The 23,088-nt window shown below is 39.2% G+C and overlaps 1 protein-coding gene across 2 annotated transcripts; it reads left to right on the forward strand.

The window, feature by feature from the left end:
* The first annotated feature begins 7,776 nt into the window (after nt 1–7,776).
* Nucleotides 7,777–11,469, forward strand: LOC134201395 (uncharacterized). 2 transcript variants are annotated; one of them, XM_062676119.1, is made up of 2 exons: nt 7,777–9,350; nt 10,186–11,469. In XM_062676119.1, the coding sequence occupies exons 1-2, from the start codon at nt 8,396–8,398 to the stop codon at nt 10,209–10,211; spliced, it is 981 nt and encodes a 326-aa protein (XP_062532103.1). In that variant the 5' UTR covers nt 7,777–8,395; the 3' UTR covers nt 10,212–11,469. The 2 variants fall into 2 exon arrangements, with proteins under 2 accessions (XP_062532103.1, XP_062532102.1); XM_062676118.1 differs by having other exon boundaries at nt 7,787–9,875.
* Nucleotides 11,470–23,088: the final 11,619 nt, after the last annotated feature.

The raw sequence follows: 23,088 nt of genomic DNA on the forward strand, positions 1-23,088 counted from the left end.
TACAGAATTCATTTTATTTCACTGTAGTTCTTTAATTATAAACACACTTAGAATTATAAACGAAAGTTTTAAAGCGTTTTGGAGGTAAGTCATCATCTAATATAGTAGGTAAACAATAGAAAAACAAACAAAAAAAACTGATCACTGCTTATTGGCAAACGGACTGTCAAAACGTTTCGTTTCATAATTTCGACTAGGATAAAAATAGCAATACGTCAAATTTAAAAAAATCTACATATGTTTTTATTACTTTTTGTTATAAACAAATGTGTTTATGATAGTCTACAATATGCTGGTTAAATTATAGTTATAATTTAGAATAAAATAAAATAAGTCTTGATCCTGATGTTGTTTCGTATTTGTAGTAGAACGAAACGTATCAAGAGGCTCGGATAAATCGGAGGGAAGAAGCTATCTACTGTTGGTTAAAGAGAGATAGCACTTATCCGTGATTGTGAAACGCAAACTAATGATAGATACGCTCTTGCTGATATTCGGAGATAGCTATCTATCCGAAAACTCAGATACGTTATTGAAAACGGCCGTTATTTAGTAAGCTCTTCATAGATTATCGAAACACACCGTGAAAATAAATATTGAAGTGGGCGAATTGCGGTAGGTAGTTAATTAAGGTAATATTCTATCCAAGTACGAAAACTACAGAAGCTGACCGGTAAAAAGGGGCATGATATGTTGGAAAAATTCATTCAGTGTAATAGTTGTCGAAGAAATTTTTGTAACGGGCTTTGTGTCTGGACTAGCACAGAATAGCAGAGCACGAGTAAATTATCTTCATTGAAGACGCTCCATCTTAAAAATCCGCGTTGATTCTGTAATGTTATTTATAAATCTTAATACCTAAAAGTAACTTGATCTGTCAAGGCTGATGAGTTTTTGTCCAAAACTACGTACAGAGTTTTTGCTTTGTTTAATTTTAAATTTTTTACCTTACCTACTGTTGAGTTTCTTAATAAACTATTTGAAAATGCGCAGTTGATTCTGACACAGTATTTTTTACTAAGAGTAGGTATCAAAAAGTGTATTGCTACAATATTATTGTCTACAATAATAAGGTAATATGTTTAAGTAGTTTATACTCACTAAAGCCATGTTGTTAGGCACTGACATAACACTCGTGTAAGACGTCATGGAATCAACGCTTACTAAACAGCTTGCGACCTCGCACAATTCTGGAAACAACGCATTTAATTTTGTTTGTTTTATGTACTTTATTAGTCAAACTATAATAAAATTTTGTTTATTTTACTAGGTACTCCATTATAAGGCTCCGCTTTCGAAAAATGTTACAGCAAAATCGAATGATTCTGTTTTTTGCAGGCTTTTATGCGAGATATGTATTTTAGGCAAGATATGTATAACCCTACCGATTACAAAACGTGTTCACGGTTTTGATTTGTTTTAATCTCGTGGACTGCAATGTTGGCGGCTATAATTAGGTATGGTTCGCATAATTTTCACTGTGCCGTGTATCGGTCACGGTATTACTATAAAATATTTTTATAACTGCTTCAGCACTGCACAGTTACTTCATTTGGTAAAGAAAACTTCAAGAACTGAAGACTTTGGTCATTACTAATAAGTTTGTATTTTTATTGTTTCGTTTACCTGTCTTCGGAAGTTTTGTAGCTTGTGTTAACCATTAACGATACTATTTCTCTCAACTTATTATTCTATCTATGGCTCGTAACTTAGCTTAATAGAAATATCAGACAGAGGAAAACCACAATTTAGCATCTGTAACATTGTGGCTTTTTTTCAGCATTTCCTTCAAACAATCGACTTTTCTTTTTAGTTTTTTTTATAATATATGGTAAGAGTTACCTGGGGTCACCGGAGTTTTTAAGTTGACATGGTTAATGTTAATCACGACGTCTTGGTCCAATTTTCTTGATGAAAAATCTGAAATATTAAACACAAATTATTTGAATAGGTTTCAAAAACAAGTAAGTTTTTAAAATATGGGTATATGTGTTTATTATAGCTTGTTATTTTGTTTAATGACAAAGGGATCTTACAATATGTGAGCTCGGTAAGTTTCTCACAGACGGCGTGTAAGTTAACTTATCGAAATGATGCTTCAGTGTCGGGGTTGAGTAAGTAGCTAATAGATGGCGCTGTAGTGAAAGTCTAAACGTTTCATTTAAGCCACAACTTATAGCGACCCGCCCTCGCTTCGCTTCGGGAACTGTAATTTATTATTGATCTTATTGAATATTCTTTTATACAAATCTGCTCCTGTCGGACAGTAACAAACCCAATAAAAAAAGAACGTAACAAACAAAAAATCTAATCTTTTCCCTTCTTAAAATAATGGTTCACTATTATTGCGATAATGGCTTAGGTAGGTACTCATAAAAGATAGATACATATATGCTATTACAGGCTTTTTTGTAGGACTATTTGAGATAAAAAAAAATCATTTTAAATTATATACGTGTAAACTCCAACGGTTTTTGCGGCTCACGCAAAATTAGTTCGCAGGTGGCAGATTTTTTTCCTTCTTACTAGACACTTATCGTTAGGTATATTTTGGGTAATTCACACTATATTTTTATAAATTATAGCTTATGTGTTATTCTGATGTGTAAGCTTAGTGTCATATTTATTTAAATCGAATCCACAGCCTAAAAAATAAGTTTCAAGCTTTTAGTTCTAAAATGACAACTTTTCATCCCGCCCTTTCAATCCTTTACAACCTTTTTTCGTATTAAAAAATAGCCCATGTTCTTTCTCAGGCTCTAGACTATCTGTATACGATTTCATTTAAATCAGTTCAGTAGTTTTGGCGTGAAAGTGCGACAGACAGCAGACAGAGTTACTTCCGCATTTATAATATTTAAAGTATTAAAGTATGGAAGTATGGATTTGTATATGTGTAAATGAACATTAAGATTTGGCCTCTAAGCGTTCCTGAGCCGTTGTGATTGATACTCCAAGAAAGGCTTCAATGCAACTTTTTTTTCCTAGCTATGCCGATAGCCTTGAGATGCTATATCAGCTTCTCCTTGACGTGTAGGTGAGCTCACAGGGCTCAAGCCGGGTGTGTTGCTAACACTGGCCCTAGCAAGAGCAGTGCTTCGCAGAATCTACCACCGGATCGGAAACCCGACCCATTGAGAAGATCCGGCGAGAAACTCAGTGGGCTGTGTCTATGGGTTCATTTACTTGCCGAGCCCTTGGTCGCAAGCGACGGGTTCGGCGAGTACGGGGACTAGTAGAAGCACCAACAATATACATAGCTCTCTAATACATAGAATCGTTTTAATAATATTTTTATGGTATACGAAATCTGAATAATCCCTAACGCCTCTAGATTTAGTATCACTTGGATGACATTATCTGTTTACGATTCGTTATTGCCTTTTGAAGAAAAAATAACGGCTATTTCCAATTTTTCCAAAAATTTCTATTTTAATAACACTAAAACTAATTAATCTATATTTATTAATGTACACAATACAAATGCGAAAGTGAATTTGTTTGTTGCGGTTTCAGGTCTTAACTAAACAACCGGTGATAAAATGCTAGCTAAATAGCTAGCTAAAGCTAGAACTCTCGATTTATTTTCAACAGAAATAAGACAATGGTAACTAGAACGGAGTCACTACAATTACACAGCCCTACCATTAACACTTCAGAGAGGAGTTAAGGGGAAAAGGACGCCTATTAGGTAAGACGGAAATATTCTACTACTACTGTTACTATTTGACGATAAGAATACATTCGTGGTAAACGAGGGTCGCCTAACATAGGTATACTCTGGTTTATAGCCGAGTAAGGTATTATAATTTGACCTGAATAACCATCAGTTGTCTTTACGAATGATTCCCCTGTGTATACGCAGATACGCAGTAAGTTCATCATCTTGTTATAGAATTTAATTTAATAGAATATTATATACATACTTTATGTAAATCATTCATAAAAATTACGATCTATTATGTATATAAACTAAACGTACCAGCACGAAATTTTAATATTACAGGAACTTCATTGCCTAATGTGACGAAGCAAGGTACTCGAGTCCCACAACCTAGTATTTCTACAGTCCTTAAGTCGTAGGCAGATCCTGAAAAATATATTAAAAAGATTATTCAAACATACTTTAACAGTAGCCTTTTCAAAGGCCCTAGCTCGAGGCCAAGGGGTTACAAGCTTGTCAGAAAATTTTGGAGAAAGGTATTTGTATTTATTGGTATGCGAATCACCACTGTTCACTTTTTGTATCTTCTAAGCATTATATAGGAACAGTAACATTGTGAGAAATCCATGAGAAATGGTTGAACTCTTATTCACTTTGGAAAACAGTTGCGCATTTCAGCCTCTACAAGTGGTAGCCTGTAATTTTTGCCTATTTACATCATCATTTTAGAATATAAAAACTTGTATTATTAAAATGTTAATATCTAACAATTCTTCTTAAAATCTATGCTAGTCTAAAATTTAACTAAATAAATAATATATAAACACAAGTTAAGTAGGCTCTTTGTAAGTCCTGCACAGAGGTCCTGCGTGTTAATTTACAACTGTGAACTATATTTATAGTGCGAGCGTAGGCAGTATGATATTAGTAATCACCTAGTAAGCCACGAGAACGCTTTGCTGGAGATATGAGAGAGTATGTAGGGCGAGGACTACGAATAGGAAGATTTGTTACTAAACGTGCGATGTCGCTCAGTAAGTCAGTGAGCAACGGGCCGAAGGTTGTTGTTCGGAATTCATATAAATTATGAGAATGCCGGTGTTGAGTTCAGGTTTTGTCGAACATCTTTTATACTAAAGGGTCTTTCAAATAGGGCGGATCGATGTTGACAGTTTGTGGCGGCCATTTTGTTTTGGTGGCATCTGTCAGATGCGCTATTATTTCTTCAGTTACTGATGCCAAATAACCATGGAAAAAACGCGGGAAACCTTTGAATTTGGTGGGCGCGGTTTTTGTTTGAATTTGTTGAAAAATATTTTTTTTTAATCTATTAAGTGATCAGAATAGTTAAAACTTGTATATATTTGTAATTTTTATTATTATTTAATTTTTTTTGTATTTTATTCTTTTTTTCTTCGAGTTGGGGTAAGTTTTTTATATTTATATGAACGAGCCTCCGGACCCGGGGGGCACAGCGCCCCCCGCGGTTGCATTTGTCACAATCTCCAACGAATCCGGAATGGATTCTGACTGCTCTTTGGTGTCTAAAAGGAAGCTGAAGCGTAACCAGCTCCACAAAATTTGTAAAAATTGTAACAAAAGGAAAAGAAAAAATAATACAGAAACATTTAAACAATCGGACTGTCAATGCAAAGACGAATTTACTGAGAGCACTATTGATTTGCCTGCACCTGGTCCTTGCACTGATACATCTTCAAAGCCCGTTCCTCCCACTGATATGTCTCATAAAGCCTCCACACAAATTGGTAGGGCTAGTTATGATGCCAATGACCACGGCCCGTTTGTGGTACACGTGCAGAAAATACAGTCTGCTGATGATGATGGTACAACATTACACCCAGTTGTGTTTGGCAGATTTTTAAAAAAAAATTTTTTCAAAAATATTGTTAATGGAAGTTTGAAACGTATTGGCCGAAATAAAATGACACTTTCTTTTTCTGGAAATTCTGAAAATTAGAAGACTAAACTATAAAGTCATGATAAACAACACACCCACATGGAAACCTTCGCAAACAGTCGTGTTTACATTTGATGGACAAGTTTTGCCCAAACGTGTATTTATGTGTTATAATTCTATGCCTGTTAAATTGTATATATACCCAACCATCCAGTGCTTTAATTGTTGCCGCTTTGGGCACACCAAGGTCCAATGTAGGTCAAAGCCCAGGTGCTTCAAGTGTGGTCAGGGCCACACTGGAGATACTTGTAATGTGGAGGAAGACTGTGTATCTTGCTGCTTATGTTCTGGGCTGCACTTTGCTTCGAGCAAAAAGTGTCCAGAGTACGTGAGACAAACAGATATTAAAGTAACAATGGCAGAGAATAGCTTATCCTATATTGAAGCGTCAAAATTACATCCCCCCATTTCTAAATCATTTGCTGATATTGTATCCTCTCTCCCAACTAAATCTGTTCCTGGTGGAAATACAGTATTGCCTGGTTCACCATCCTCACGTACAATATCTTATAAAAAAACAGTCTTCACTAAACCCAGAACTCCTCCTCAACACAGTAAAGGTTTTGATCATGTAGCACATGAGTCTCTTGTAAGGGACTACAATATGCCAGAGCCTTCTAATGGATGTGCATTACCATCCTCGTCTAATGCAAATTCACAACAGACAATAGCAGAGTTAATTACTATATTGATCAAATTACTTTCTGAACCCAATTTATCTATACCGTCCCACGCTGCTAATTTAATTCGTACTTATACTAATATTAATAATGGCCAACATGGACAAGTTAGTTCAATGGAATTGCCGCAGTATTATAAACAAAAAGCATGAAATTATACATATTATAAATACTTTTAATCCTTTTATATTTTCTCTATCTGAAACCTGGCTAAAGCCAGATTTTGTATTCAAAATCCCTGGTTATTCGTGCTTAAGAGAAGACAGGGCTGATGGATATGGTGGTGTATGCCTACTCATCAGAAACTCTAGCACCTTTTCTTCCTTCCCTCTCCCTTCACATAGTAACTGCTTTTCTGTCATTGCAGCTATTGTTGATGGTATCTGTTTTGTCTCTATCTATGTCCCTCATCCCTCCTTGCAAATCTTCAATGAAATTAAAAACTTAATTTCAGTTCTTCCTCGGCCTTTCATGATTCTGGGTGATTTCAACTCTCATCACACATCTTGGGGTAGTTCAGTATCTAATAGTTATGGTTATGAATTATTAGATATCTTAGACATGTATAGCCTGTGCATTTTAAACTCGGGTTCTCCTACTCGCCTCACAAAGCCTGGTGAAGTAATTAGTGCCATTGACCTGTCCATTTGTACTCCCCAGTTAGCATCTTCTCTATCTTGGTCTACTTTGTGTTCCACTTATAATAGTGATCACTATCCCATAATCATTTCATTTCCCTGTAAAAAAAAGGATACAATGTGTATTCAAAACTCTCGCCTCAAACACAAAATCATAGACTCTAAATGGAGTCAATACACGTTATTAATAGAAGAGAAAATTAATAATTGCTCAGAAGTTAATGTCATAGATAATAATTATTTCAATGCTATTTTGTTAGAATCGGCTGATAATGTTTTTCCAAAGAAAAAGCCGCGTAGTAATAAGTTGTCATCTCCACCGTGGTGGGATGAAGAATGTACCAATGCTATACAGAAACGCAAGGCAGCAGAGCGTAATTATCGCAATAATATGTCTATGAAAAACTACGAGGCATTAATGACTATAATGAAAGAGGTTAGAAAACTATTTAAAAAAAAGAAATTTGACGGGTGGAGGAAATTTTGTAGCACTATATCACCTGAAACACATGCTACTGTCATATGGCGAAATATCAAAAGATTTAGATCAGCTGTCAATCCTTCTAACGCATTGTTGCTGCCTATAGAATTAGCAGATCAATTCCTTGATCGTTTGGCTCCTCCTTCTGCTCCACTCAACGATCCTATCCTGTCTTATAAGCAATATAACTCTGATGCCCCTTCTCTAAATCTAACTTTTACGTTAGTGGAGTTAAAAGGTGTATTAAATCACGTCAAAGACAGTGCTCCAGGGGAAGATGGGATTCCATATTCCTTTTTGTCTCACCTTGGCGAAAAAGGATTAAATTACTTTTTAAATTTAATTAATAAAATTTTACTGACAGGTGACATTCCACCGTCATGGCGAAGTCAAATAGTATTGCCATTTTTAAAGCCGTCTAAGGTACAATCTGATATCAAATCATATCGTCCGATAGTTTTGTCATCGGTGATCACAAAAGTTGTTGAACATTTAATTAAAAATCGGCTTGAATGGTATATAGAAAATAACGAATATCTGTCCCAAACTCAGTTTGGATTTCGAAAAGGTAAAAGTGTGGGGGACAATTTAGGCATATTAGTTACGGATATTCGTAATGCTTTCTCAGATAAAAAGTCAGTAGTTGCTGCTTTTTTGGATATTAATTCGGCTTATGATAACGTTCTATTACATATTCTAAAAAGTAAATTAGATAAATTAAAGGTTCCCTATTTTTTAACTAATTCCATTGTAAATCTTCTTTCGGAGAGGAAAATTATTTTAGATGTTGGCGGCCCTTATAAGCCTAGTAGGCTGGTATGGAGAGGTTTGCCACAGGGGTCTGTTCTGAGTCCTTTATTGTACAATATTTATACATATGATCTAGAAGGTTCAGTCGGAGATTCAGCAAGTTTATTACAGTATGCCGATGACTTGGTTATTTATGCCTCTGATATGTCTGTAAGTACTGCTGAACGATATGTTTCCTCCTCTTTATCTTTGCTAAAAATCTGGATGGATGCAAATGGCCTTGATCTGTCTCCCTCAAAAAGTACTGTTGTACTTTTCACCAAATCCCGTACTCCTTGCTCACTTAATATAACATATGATGGGGATATATTACCCATTAGGAATCAAGTTAAGTTCTTAGGAGCTATTCTTGATTCTAAACTAACGGGTCAACCACACTGCGAATTTGTGGTTAGTAAATGTGAGCGAAACTTGAACATGCTGAGATGTCTCGGTGGGGTTTGGTGGGGTGCTCACCTGGCTACACTGAGGTTGGTGTATAATGCTGTCATTAGAAGTGTACTGGATTTTGGGACCTTTTTCTTAGACCCAGGTAATGTGGCTGGCTTTAGAAAACTAGATCTCATACAGTCTAGGGCTTTGAGGATTGTTTCTGGTGCCATGAAATCGAGTCCGGTTAATGCTCTGCAAATAGAATGTTGTGACCCTCCTTTAAACTTAAGACGTCAATATCTGTCCGATAGATTCATTTTTAGAATTGTTCAGTTCCATAATCATCCCCTCATTTCGAAACTAGAGTTTCTTTCTAAAAAAGTACCCTCTTCACATAAACCTTTACCTTGTCTGTTAAAAAGTTTCCTGAAATTCAAACAATTACAAGCCCCAACTCATTCTTTTCAGGTGCTCCCTTTATTTGGCGCTTCTTATGATTCTCTCTTACTTTCTCCAGTGATTTGCTTTTCTCTTGGCATTGAAAAATCTGATTTTAATGCCAATGAAAATTTTAATTGCAATGTCAATAGTAAATGGCCTAACTGGCATCAAATTTATACAGATGCATCTAAACACTCCAGTGGGTGTGTTGGTGTTGGAGTGTATCACAAACAGTACAACATAGTTCAGAAAATTAAATTACCTCCGGAATCATCGGTCTTTACCGGTGAATGTTTTGGACTATTGAAAGCTCTTGAATATGTGCTGTCTTTCAAACTAAAAAAAACCGTTGTATTTACTGATTCCTTAAGTGCATTACAGAGCTTAGCAAAATTTTCACTAAAACTTAACCCTTTTTTTCATGTAATATTTGAATGTAAGAGAAAGCTGTTGCACTGCCAATCACACAACTATTTAGTATCATTTTGTTGGGTACCTAGTCACTGTGGCATATCTGGAAATGTGAAAGCTGACAGTTTGGCCAACAGTGCTACTGTGACCGGTGACGTATACCCGTACAAGAATTTTGGCCATGATCTTGCTGCTTTGCCCGGCATATGCCTCCACAAATCGTGGAATATGTGTTGGGAAGAGAGCGGCCGGATTAAGGGTCGTTTCTTGTATGCTATACAGTCTTCCGTTCCCAGGAAGCCATGGTTTGCCAAATTGTCGTTTGGTAAAACCGCCACTTCTACTATAATTCGTATGCGTCTGGGACATAACAGCCTTCCAGTTCATTTGCACAAACTTGGTATCATAACTAGTACCGCCTGTGAGTGTGGCGAGAGTTATTGTGACCTGAATCATATTTTCTTTGCTTGTTCTTTATATGATCATTCTTCCTTATATACTTCTTTAGTATCTCTCTCTGTTCCCCTTCCTACTAATATTTCTTTACTTCTTCGAGATTTTAATCCCCCTGTATATAGTATTTTAAGTAGGTTTATTTTAAATAATAACATTAAACTATAATTTTGATTTATTTTCCCTGTTATATAATTATTCTGATTTTTTTTGTAAATTCAATTCGTTCTAAATCATTTATGTTTTGTTGCGATAAGTTTCCTTCGTTTTTTATTATTTATAAACTGTAAATAAATAAAACGGCGAATTATAAAAACGTTATTACTTGACGCTGGCTAATGCACAAAACGTGCCAGAGCCAAAAATAAAGAAGAAGAAGAAGAAATAACCATGGCAAGTTACACGATTGAGCAGCACGTCCAGATGATAAAATTTTATTATCAAAATGAGTGTTCATTAGTGCAAACGTTGCGCGCATTACGTCCATTTTACGGCAGACGCGGTGGCCCTTCAAAGTCGACTCTACAACGTTTGGTGACCAAATTCGAGACTACTGGTTTGGTAAACAACCAACCAACACCCTTACGTCAAAGGAACGCCAGATCGGCCGAAAACATCGCTGCTGTACGTGAGAGTGTGCAGGAGACTCCGAGGCAGTCGATTTCTCGCCGTGCACAAGAACTCAGCCTTTCGCAGACTTCAAGTTAGCGAATTTTGTGTCAGGACTTAAGCCTACACCCGTACAAGATCCAACTGACCCAGGAGCTTAAAGTGAATGACCATAGACAACGCCGTTTGTTCGCTGACTGGGCTACAGAACGTTTGGAAGAGGACCCCGATTTTGGCCGAAAAATCATCTTTAGCGACAAAGCGCACTTTTGGATGAATGGTTTTGTTAATAAGCAAAATTGCCGTATATGGGAGGATCACAACCCACATGAGGTTCACCAGGTGTGAACCTCATGTGGGTTGTGCATCCACAAAAAGTTACTGTTTGGTGCGGATTTTGGGCCAGCGGCGTCATCGATCCGTACTTCTTCGAAAACGATGATGGCGTGGGCATTACTGTCAACGGCAAGCGCTACAGATCAATGATTAACAATTTCTTTTGGCCTGAATTGAACAATATGGACGTAGATAACATGTGGTTCCAACAAGACGGCGCTACGTGCCACACAGCGAGCGACACAATGGACATTCTGCATGAACGGTTCGAGGGTAAGATTATCTCTCGCAGAGGTGACGTGAATTGGCCACCAAGATCATGCGATTTGACCCCGCTAGACTTTTTCTTGTGAGGTTTTCTAAAGTCGCAGGTCTATGCCAATAATCCGCAATCAACCGATGCCTTGAAAGTCAACATAACGCAAGCCCTTGCTCAAATTCAGCCAGATCTATGCAGTAGAGTAATAAAAAATTGAACCTCTCGGATCCGTGCCACCGTTCGAAGCCGCAATGGACATTTAAACAATGTCATATTTCATTAATAATGGCGTAATTGGGCCATTCAAATAAATAAATAAATTCTTTAATATCTCACATACAGCTTGTTTTATTTAATTTCAACATCGACCCGTCCTTGTTGAAAGACCCTTTGTAATAGCTATTTTTACAGCTTCTTTTTTATCATAGATAGAAGAATGTGCTCACGACCCAACCGGTTAAAGTGGTTATTGAAGCCCATAGTAATTATAGCATGAGCAATTGCTGTTCGTTAGTCTCGCTAAAACTCGAGAACGGCTGGACCGATTTGGCTAATTTTGGTCTTGAATTATTCGTGGAAGCCCAGGGAAGGTTTAAAAAATATAAAAGCTCGGAATTATATAAAAAACAAACAATTTTGTTTTTCCTTTGATGTGTCTTTTATTTATTGACTGAGGCACTACGAAGTCTGCCGGGTCAGCTATGTAACATAAAAATAATCATTGCTGTTGCAATATTTTTGGATGCGCTATAATAGACGAGAAATTGCGCCAGAACCATCCCATTTGTCACCATTTGACGACAACTCCATAAAGCTATATTTGTACAAATCAATTATGAAATACTAAATAAAATATTAAACCTATAATTGACTTCAATCTCCATTTATTTAATAAGTATTCAAAAATCAATGATTAAATTACATATTATTATTTTTTTATTACATAAATTGAACAAAAGATATCCCTACTTAAAGACCATATGACTCAGACAAAGTTAAACGTAGTGTGTTTATAATTTTACATTATATTAGTAAATTATAATACGAATGAAAAGTGAAAAAACAATATGTTTAATCAAGTGTGTTTTTTACAAAAATCTTTGTTATTTTGTGTTAAGTGACTAGACTAGCATAGAAATTCAATTTTAGCTTGCTAAACATTTCCTGGTCAAAAATGAATAAATAATCGGGGACAAGCAACACACGGTCACCTCGCTTCAAACTAGGATTCCCTAGTCTTAATAAATATAGTTATTCTACATATTCCAAGAAAATATTACCTAGTTGCCTGTTAATGAAAGTAGACAAACAAAGATATTACGATAAATTGATCTGCAATCTTCGATCTAGTATTTGATAGGAATACACTAAAGGGGAACATGAACCAGATCACAGCAAATAATTTATCAAATGATTCGGTTGTTTGATAACTATTTGGCAAACATCCACCTTATACAAAATATTCACTTGTAATCAAATAATAACTTTTTTTTGTTTTCGTTATGAAACCGTATGCTTTGGTAGTGATTATCGCTAATGGTATGAAAACATTGATTTATTGAAATTACTTTTTTCCACCTATTGTTTTTTTTTTTTTTTTTTTTATTGCTTGGTTTTTTTTTTTTTATTGCCCTTGTAGGCAGACGAGCATACGGCCCACCTGATGGTGAGTGGTTACCGTCGCCCATGGACTTCAGCAATGCCAGGGGCAGAGCCAAGCCGCTGCCTACCGCTTAATACTCTCCACAAGCCTCGTTTGAAGAAGGACATGTCATAGCGCTCGGGAAACACTGTGGAGGGGAGCTCATTCCATAGCCGGATGGTACGTGGCAAAAAAGATCTCTAGAAACGCACTGTGGATGACCGCAGTGGCTCCAGGTAGTATGGATGAACTCTACTCCGGTGGCGGGCGGTGCGATGGTAAAAACGAGATGCCGGTATCATCTCGAATAATTCCTCAGAGCACTCCCCATGGAACATACGGTACAAAATACAGAGGGAACCGAAGTCCCTCCGCAGACCCAGAGGTTCCAAACGATCCGTGAGAATGGGATTATCGACAATCTGAACGGCCCTCCTCTGTATGGAGTCAAATGGAAGAAGCTGATATTTGGGAGCCCCGGCCCAGAGATGGGAGCAGTACTCCACGCGAGGCCGGACTTGTGCTTTATAAAGCAAAAGCCTTTGTCCAGGCGTGAAGTACCGCTTCGCTCTGTTGAGGACTCCCAGCATTTTGGACGCCAACTTGGCTTTGCCTTCCAAATGACTCCGAAACTGGACATCGCTCGAAATGTCGACCCCAAGTATCCCGATACTCTCGGAAGGTTGCAGGGATGCTCCTTGGAATTGCGGCGCCATGACAAAGGGGTCCTTCTTCGCAGTAAACGCGCAAACTTGTGTCTTTAACGGGTTGAATTGAACCAAGTTCAATTCACCCCATTTGGAGACTCGCCCCAGAGAGTTCTCCACTTCAGACACAAGTTTTGATCGTCTCTCTTGCACCACGCTCCGAGAGAGACTCCGATGGCCGATATATCGCGCATCCCCCGTGCTGTCATCCGCATAACAATGCATGCCATCAATAGACAGCGTGTCATTGATATACAGGATGAAAAGCGTGGGGGAGAGCACCGAACCTTGTAGAACGCCAGCGTTAATGGTCATGGTATCAGAACAGTCACCGTCTACAACGACCGTGATGCTTCGCCCATCCAAAAAGCTAGCGATCCACTTGCAGAGACCCTCGGGGATTCCGTAAGATGGTAGCTTCGACAGAAGTGCCCTATGCCAGACCCTGTCGAAGGCCTTCGCGATGTCAAGGCTCACAGCAAGAGCCTCGCCCTTGCTCTCCAAGGCTTCAGCCCACCTGTGAGTAAGGTATACAAGAAGATCGCCAGCTGAACGACCGTGACGGAAACCGTACTGTCGGTCACTGATCAGCTGGCGATCTTCAAGATACTTCAGGAGTTGTATATTTATTATTCGCTCCATCACCTTGGAAAGCAAGGAAGTTATCGCGATAGGCCTATAGCTCGATGGGTCCGACCGGTCACCCTTCTTGAGGATAGGGTGGACGTGGGCGGTCTTCCATGAAGACGGAACCCTGTTAGCGCAATAAGAGAGACGATACAAACGCGTTAGCGCAGGCGTCAGCTCAGGGGCGCACGTTTTCAGAACCAACAGAATTGGATGGGTGGACGAGCTCACAGCTCACAGTACATCGTACTTTGGAATTATGACAAAAAACTTCCCTCTTGTATTTCAAACACTAGTTTCATCACAATCACAAAATCGGCATAAGAACCTTATCAAAACGAAGACACATACATCCAAATACCTATATATTTTTAATATATAAACCAGTTTTCAATGCAACACCAATGAATAACCTCAACATTTCAAAAACAGCAATCTATTATTTCTTTCGGAATATCGCAGTAGGTATGGTTATTTTATCTGATGAAGATTTCGATAAGAGTTACTAAAAAATAATTCTCTGAAAGTACACGTTTGTATTGATTAATTCGATAAAATCTCGCCTGTCATAAGACAATTTCTTATACGCACGCTTGACTGAAAATTAGAACTACCGTACATGGACATTGACAATCGCCATGGCCACGCTACTCCATACTACTAAATTACACAAACTTAAAACATTGCTTTAAAATAGCAAATTTAAATATGAAAAAATTATATAAAAATGGAAAAGTGCATATCCCACTCCAGAAAGCGTATATCGCAACTTTACTGTCATAATAGTTGACTATTAACAGGCACCTACTGTATAAATAAAAGAAAGATAGGAATTACAAACGAAATCTAAATGTGATTCTACTTCGATTCGATACTAATAAGGCAATAATAGAAAAGTTGTCCATTAAAATTATCTAGTAAGTAATTATCCAGGAGTAAAGCCATTATGTTCATGCTTCAAAACAATCCAATCCAATATACATCTTATTTTCACAAACTTAAAAATCCGCAGCCCATGTCTTATTAAAAACGAGTATTTATTCAATTCTCATTTCACTGGCAAAATATGATAAAAAGCTATTTTTAGAATTGCTTACTCATTCGTTTTGCAAGATTTATAAATGAATAGGAACAGCGCAAATACATGCGGAAAAAAAGGGCGATGCGAGAAAATATCTTGAAAATCAAAAAGCTGCTTGATTTATCTTTGTTATTCTTCTTCTTGTTAGATAGTATACGGTAGAATCAAAAACTTAATTTCTAATCATAAATGAGAGCTATTGCAAAATTCCAGCTTTCTATACGTATTTTAAACTCAAGGTATTTATTTCCTGTGCTAAATTTAGATTTTATTCAATATAAATGTTAAGATTCCATAAGTAGGTATTGAAATTTGTTTTATTGCTATTCTGTTTTTAGTTTCAATAATTAATGGATTGCGTGCTGATAATAAAAATAATCAAAGTTTCATCACATAATGTTCGTATTTATGACTTAAATATACGAATAGCTTGGACATTTCCTGAACAAGATTCAGGAAGTCTGACAGTTTAGGTACAGGCGGCACAGCTTGCTTCGCTATAGCAATTTGCATTTATCATTTCCTTAACCAATAATTAAAATCATAATAAAAAATGTATGACGTAAACTGAAAATATTCCTATAATAATCAGAAATATTATTTCCTAGAAACTAAAAATGTCAAATATGAATATATTTTAATTACGTACTATCTATTAATAGGAATCGACTGGTTATGTTTACATTGTATTGCTTTGGATATCGCCATTCAGGTCGATTTTGAAGATGAACATTTTTAACGTAACCAATTCATTACAACTACTATTGTTGAATGTTGACAAACCTTCTATGGTCAACAAAAAAAAAACAGAAAACAAGTAGGTATGTATCCATTATTTTTTGCACAAAATACTTAACTGTAAACATTTTACCATTCATCCGTTTTTATGTGATTACATTGTTATAGAAAATCAGAAACATAGTTGTTTGCATCACTTACCACAGTCTTCGAACACCACAGAGGAAGCCAAGACACTAACAAAGGCTAGTTGTAATAGTAAAGGCACTAGCATAGCTTTAAAATACTTTATTTTTTAGTTTAAAAGCTTGTCACAAAAAATATAATATCGCAAATGATTTATGTAGGTACCTGGTCCAAGAGATTATCGGTTTTTGATAATATAGCCACAAGCGTTTCATAGGTTGCGAACAACATTTAATCATGAATAATTAGTTTTATTAATTACCAAAATGACGTCTTCATCGTCTTGTACAGATGTAATTCCGATAATTAGTCATGCAAATGCTTTGTATGATTCCAGGAAGAAATTGGCGATGAAACGACCGGAAAAACTATTTATAAAGGATGATTTAAATTACTATTAAAATTTACTTGCAAGTTTTGAAATAATGAGCACTGATTACAATTAGCTTTCCATCCTTTATTTGCGGTCTCCCTTGATCGGCAAGCATGATTGCTTAGTGGCAGAAGTAGACATTATGGCGGTACGATGCTACGTGCGGCGTTGGTGTGGCCTCAGTTCCATTTGATCTAAGTCTTAAAAGCTTAAAGCTAATAATTACCCTTCAAAGAGGACTGCTTATGAGCTTTTTGGCTGGATAGTGTTTTTTATGCGGTTCACCGATTAATACCAGAAGTAGTAATACTAATATTTATTGTAAGCATTATGAAGTCGTCACGGCCTAAGGGATAAAATGCATCGAGCGATGCAACTATGACGGTGTTCAAATCCTGCAGACAGAGACCTACCATTTTTTGTAAGAAAAACGTAGGAATTTCACGATGAAAGAATACTTCGTTTATTCGCATCAAAAACAGACAAACAAAATTTATAAACTTGTCTAATTATTGGTGGGACTTATTAGGATTCCGTAAATATCACTATGCAGACTATTTATACCGCAAAGCAGTAAATCGTTCCGGTTTTCTGCAGGTCGACCTTATTTTTCAAGACTGATGGTTGCATTCGCGTTGTGATATCTATGAGTTCTAGTAACCAATTACTATCAGGTGTGCCGTGCTCGGTCCCATCCTTTTTATTGGGTTGGGGGGAAATTTCTTCACGAAATTCCCATACCAAAGGGGCCTCGGAGTGTGGGGGAGTCACCCACTAAATGACTCCCCTACACGACCTCCAAGCCCTGCCCAGGTCAGAACCCACGAGCGACAGCAGGGGTGACCGCGATCAACATAGCCACTAGATACGTGGCCAAGGACGCCTGACCGTCGGTCGTGATGGCTGGCTGCCGAAGTCACCTTCTTTGTAACGTGATCGATCAGAAAAAGAGCAAATAACAACGGCTATAAACAAATTTACCACTAATATTTCCTCTACCTTAATTTTTTTGAAAGGAATTATAGAGCCGTTTTAATTGACCCACTGAAAAATTTAACTCAAGAAATTTCATACAATTTGAGGTGCATGAGGTTTTACGGAGTCCATTTATTCCATCCATTTCATGTTGTAGCTATCTGATAATGAGAAAATTTGTGGGCTTATCCCACATTTCATGCACACACATATAACACAATATAAACTCTTCACAATATAAAACTTATATAATATATTTATTTCATATAATTATTAATACACACAGAATATACATTGACACATATAACATATCTATTAATATATTATTACTACATTACATATAAAACAGACATACACACACGACAATTTATCGTACCGCGTTAATCAGCTGGTCGCCCGTTCGTTTGCGCTGTGGACACGCGCGCTTGAACGGAATGTCGCGGGTAGCTGGAAAATATACTCTTGCGCAGCTGATCGCGGCTAGCCACGCCCCCAGTCGAAACTTACCTCGTACTGAACACACGTCGCTTTTGCTAAATATATACCGTTGTATTGTTTTCGAAGCTTTTTCCTCAAATTTGATAACACGCTTTCTTTGTGTCTATCGTTGCTGTATTGTCGTAAAGTGTAAAGTGTCTTCTGTGTACTGTTTATAAACTGAATATCTGTCTGTGCTCATAACCTTCCATTCTTCATAATTTTAATAATATAGACCGTGTTGTATTTTCGTGTGGACTAAGTGTAAATTTTAATAAACATTTAATTAGTGTGCAAGGTGTCGTATTTCATTTATTATCCGAACACCGACGGCGCCTACTCAGGTACTTACTTACCTTTACCAAATTACGCTACGCGTCCGGACGACGACGCATACATACTCCAACCACACCTATACGGGAGACAACAATTCTCGTCTATACTGGTGACCCCTGAAGAACACCATAATGAGCAGCAGTGATTCTGTCGCGACCGCTGGTTCTCATGCAGGTAGCAGCGTAAAACCCCGACGAACGAAAAAAATGCGCGTTTCCACTGTACACGATAACGACATTTTGCCGTCCGACATTCGGAAGTTTAATCTGAAGGTGCCTCCGTTTTCTCCCGAGGACCCAGAAATTTGGTTTGCACTTCTAGAAGGCCAATTCGAAAACTATGGTATTACCGAGGACCACATCAAGTTCAACAATGTTATCACTAACCTTGACATTCCTCACGCGAAGGCGGTAAAGGATATTATCGTGCATCCTCCGACCAACAATCGGTATGAGAAAATTAAGAGCGAGCTCATCAGACGTCTCTCCGCTTCCCATGAAAAGAAAGTCAAGCAATTACTAACTCATGAGGAGTTGGGTGACCGAAAACCATCGCAGTTTCTGAGGCATCTCATGGACCTGGCCGGACCGTCTGTTCCACATGAGTTCATCCGAACTATCTGGAGTAACCGCCTGCCGAACAGTATCCAGACGGTACTAGCATCGCAGCCTACCCATTCACTAGAACAGCTGTCGGACCTTGCTGACCGAATACAAGAAATAACTTCTCCATGCAACGTCGCAGCCACTTCGACATGCGGGACGAGTAGTGCCAGCCAGTCCAGTGAAATCGTGGAGTTGAGGAAAATGGTGGAACGCCTCGCATTAAAGCTCGAAGACCAGACTCTCGCCACAAACTGCTCTCAGAACCGTTCGAACCGAACTCGACCTCGGTGGCGTTCGACATCCCGCAGCAGAACACGATCTGCTTCCAACTATCGACGGTACCCCGTTTGTTGGTACCACGCGAAGTTCGGGGTTAAGGCAAGCAAATGCCAGAAGCCGTGCGACTACAACGAGTCGGGAAATGCCACAGGCAGTCGATAATGGCGACAGACGACTGCCTCAACTCTCCAGGTCGCCTCTTCGTAACTGACCGCACCACGAAAACCCAGTTTTTGGTCGACACCGGTAGCGACCTCTGCGTTTTCCCACGGACCCAGCTACGAGAGCGTCGTGCACCTACCAGTTACAAACTGACAGCAGCCAATGGATCAACCATTGACACGTATGGGTACTCGCAGCTCAACCTGGACCTTGGACTCCGACGCAATTACCCATGGAGATTCATAGTGGCTGATGTGACGAAGCCCATTATAGGTGTAGATTTTTTGTGTCACTATAACTTGATTGTAGATTGTAAGAATCGAAAATTAATTGACGACACCACTACCCTGTCTGCTCCAGCTTCACTGGCATGTAATACTAACAATATTCTTTCTGTGAAGGTTCCGACTGGCGATTCCCACTACCACGCTTTGCTTTCGCGCGATTTCCCTGAAATTACGCGACCAGCTGGTACACAACGTACGGTAAGCCACAATACACAACACCACATTAGAACTACACCAGGGCCTCCAGTCGCTTGTGCACCTAGGCGTTTAGCACCCGAGAAACTGAAGGTGGCAAAGGCGGAATTCGAGTCCATGCTAGCTGATGGTACAGCTAGACCGTCTGATAGCCCATGGTCATCACCATTACACCTGGCACCGAAAAAAGACAACGGTTGGCGCCCTTGTGGTGACTATAGGCAACTCAACGCCCGGACTATCCCAGATAGGTATCCAGTACGTCATATACACGACTTTGCGCACAATATCGCTGGTTGTAGTACGTTTAGCACCATCGACCTTGTGAAAGCCTACAACCAAATACCAGTCTGTGCCGACGATATACCAAAAACCGCGATCACCACCCCCTTTGGAATGTATGAATTCCCGTTTATGACATTTGGGCTACGAAATGCTAGCCAAACATTTCAAAGATTTGTAGATGAGATGATGCGCGGGCTAGATTTCGTTTACTGTTATTTGGACGATTTTCTCATATTTAGCAGGAACAGCATTCAGCATGAGCAGCATCTGCGCCAAGTATTTACCAGACTTAGGGACTACGGCATGGTAATCAACTTGTCTAAGTGTGTTTTTGGGGCTCCCGAGGTAACTTTTCTAGGTTACCGTATCTCGGAGAGCGGAACCAAACCACTGGACGAGAAGGTACAAGCCATTAACAACTTTCCCCCACCCAAAGACGTTAGGACGCTTAGACGGTTTTTAGGTATGGCCAATTTTTATAGGCGGTTTCTGCCTAATGCTGCCCAAATACAAGCTCCCCTTAACGCCCTACTTATGGGTTCAGTCAAAGGCTCCACTCCTATTAGCCTTAATGACGTTGCTCTGAAAGCTTTCGCAGAGACCAAGGAAAGCCTCTCCAACGCGGCACTCCTGGCACATCCAGATTGTCAGGCTAAGCTGTCTTTGGTTACAGACGCATCTGATTTGGCTATAGGGGCTGTTTTGCAACAGCTGAAAAATGACACGTGGGAGCCTCTAGGTTTTTTCTCCCGGAAGCTGAGTCCGTCACAGTACAAGTACTCCCCGTATGATCGCGAACTTCTTGCAATCTACGAGGCGATCAAGTACTTCCGACATATGCTTGAAGCGAGACACTTCACGATTTATACTGATCATAAGCCAATCAGTTTTGCCTTCCACGAAAGGAAGCAAAATTGTTCGCCCAGGCAATTTCGTCACTTGGACTTTATATCCCAGTTCACGACGGATATAAGGCACATCTCCGGCAAAAATAACGTTGTGGCCGACACCTTATCTCGCGTCGATGAACTGGAGGCTCCAATTTGTCTCGCCGACCTCGCCAACGCTCAAAACTGTGATCCCGAACTGGCTCAATATTTAACGGACAGCTTATCTCTCCGTCTCAAAAAGATGGACTATCCTGGATGCCGTTATCCTTTGTACTGTGACATCAGTACACCGACACCCAGGCCGTTCATCACAAAGGATTACCGCAAACAGGTATTCCAAAGTCTCCATTCGCTAAGTCACCCCGGCGCTTCCGCGACTGCCAAGTTGGTAGCCGATCGATTTGTTTGGCCTGGGGTCCGAAAAGACTGTCGAAACTGGGCTAGGTCATGTTTATCATGCCAACGCGCGAAGGTTAGTCGACACGTGTCTGCACCATTGGGCACTTTCGACGCACCAACTGCACGCTTCAGGTATGTCCACATAGACCTGATAGGCCCACTCCCGGTATCACAGGGATACAGGTATTGTCTCACGGCTATAGACCGGTTCACTCGATGGCCGGAAGTCATGCCCATACCTGAGATTACCGCAGAAACGGTGGCTAAGGCACTGATTTCAGGCTGGATATCCCGATTCGGTTGCCCGACAGATATTGTTACAGACCGCGGCCGTCAATTCGAGTCCGCGCTGTTTCAGTATCTGGCAAAAACGACTGGATTCCAGCATAAACGCACAACTGCCTACCATCCCGCGTGTAACGGTCTTGTGGAACGCTTCCACAGGCAGCTAAAAGCTTCCATCGTATGTCACGCTAACGACAATTGGTCAGAAGTCCTACCTTTTGTACTACTTGGTATCCGTAGCGCATTCAAGGAGGACTTACAGACTTCATCTGCTGAGTTGCTGTACGGCGAGCCGTTAAGACTGCCCGGCGAATTTTTCGAGCCGAGCACAGCCTGTACTACTGATTTATCAGATTTTACGGCTCGTCTACGCTCATTTGCCGAGAAATTAAAACCGGTTCCCGCTTCTCGCCATAACAAACAAAATATTTTTATTTTCAAAGAGCTCAAGAACGCGGAGTACGTCTTCCTACGTGAAGATGCTTCGCGTCCTCCTCTTACGCCAGCCTATACTGGCCCTCATAAAGTACTAGAACGACGTGACAAGACGTTCAAACTTCTGATCAAAGGTAACTCTGTCACCGTCTCCATAGACCGCTTAAAACCTGCATATTATGTTACCGATCATGAAAACCTGCTAGATAATACACTTTCACCTGTCATACCTGCACCCGATGTTTCGGTAGCTCCACCACCTGACAGAACTGCACCTACAACTACACGTTCCGGTCGGCATGTCAGATTCCCGGATTTTTATCGCCCCTAACCAGGTCTCTGGGGGGGAGTGATGTGGGCTTATCCCACATTTCATGCACACACATATAACACAATATAAACTCTTCACAATATAAAACTTATATAATATATTTATTTCATATAATTATTAATACACACAGAATATACATTGACACATATAACATATCTATTAATATATTATTACTACATTACATATAAAACAGACATACACACACGACAATTTATCGTACCGCGTTAATCAGCTGGTCGCCCGTTCGTTTGCGCTGTGGACACGCGCGCTTGAACGGAATGTCGCGGGTAGCTGGAAAATATACTCTTGCGCAGCTGATCGCGGCTAGCCACGCCCCCAGTCGAAACTTACCTCGTACTGAACACACGTCGCTTTTGCTAAATATATACCGTTGTATTGTTTTCGAAGCTTTTTCCTCAAATTTGATAACACGCTTTCTTTGTGTCTATCGTTGCTGTATTGTCGTAAAGTGTAAAGTGTCTTCTGTGTACTGTTTATAAACTGAATATCTGTCTGTGCTCATAACCTTCCATTCTTCATAATTTTAATAATATAGACCGTGTTGTATTTTCGTGTGGACTAAGTGTAAATTTTAATAAACATTTAATTAGTGTGCAAGGTGTCGTATTTCATTTATTATCCGAACACCGACGGCGCCTAC

The sequence above is a fragment of the Bombyx mori genome, chromosome 25 (assembly GCF_030269925.1).
Source record: "Bombyx mori chromosome 25, ASM3026992v2".
Lineage (NCBI taxonomy): Eukaryota > Metazoa > Arthropoda > Insecta > Lepidoptera > Bombycidae > Bombyx > Bombyx mori.

Coding starts and splice junctions, on each gene's coding strand:
- LOC134201395 (XM_062676118.1), top strand. CDS start 8,396: ATGTCTGTAAGTACTGCTGAACGATATGTTTCCTCCTCTTTATCTTTG. Junction 9,876..10,185: donor AGTTCATTTGCACAAACTTG/GTATCATAACTA, acceptor TGTTGCGATAAG/TTTCCTTCGTTTTTTATTAT.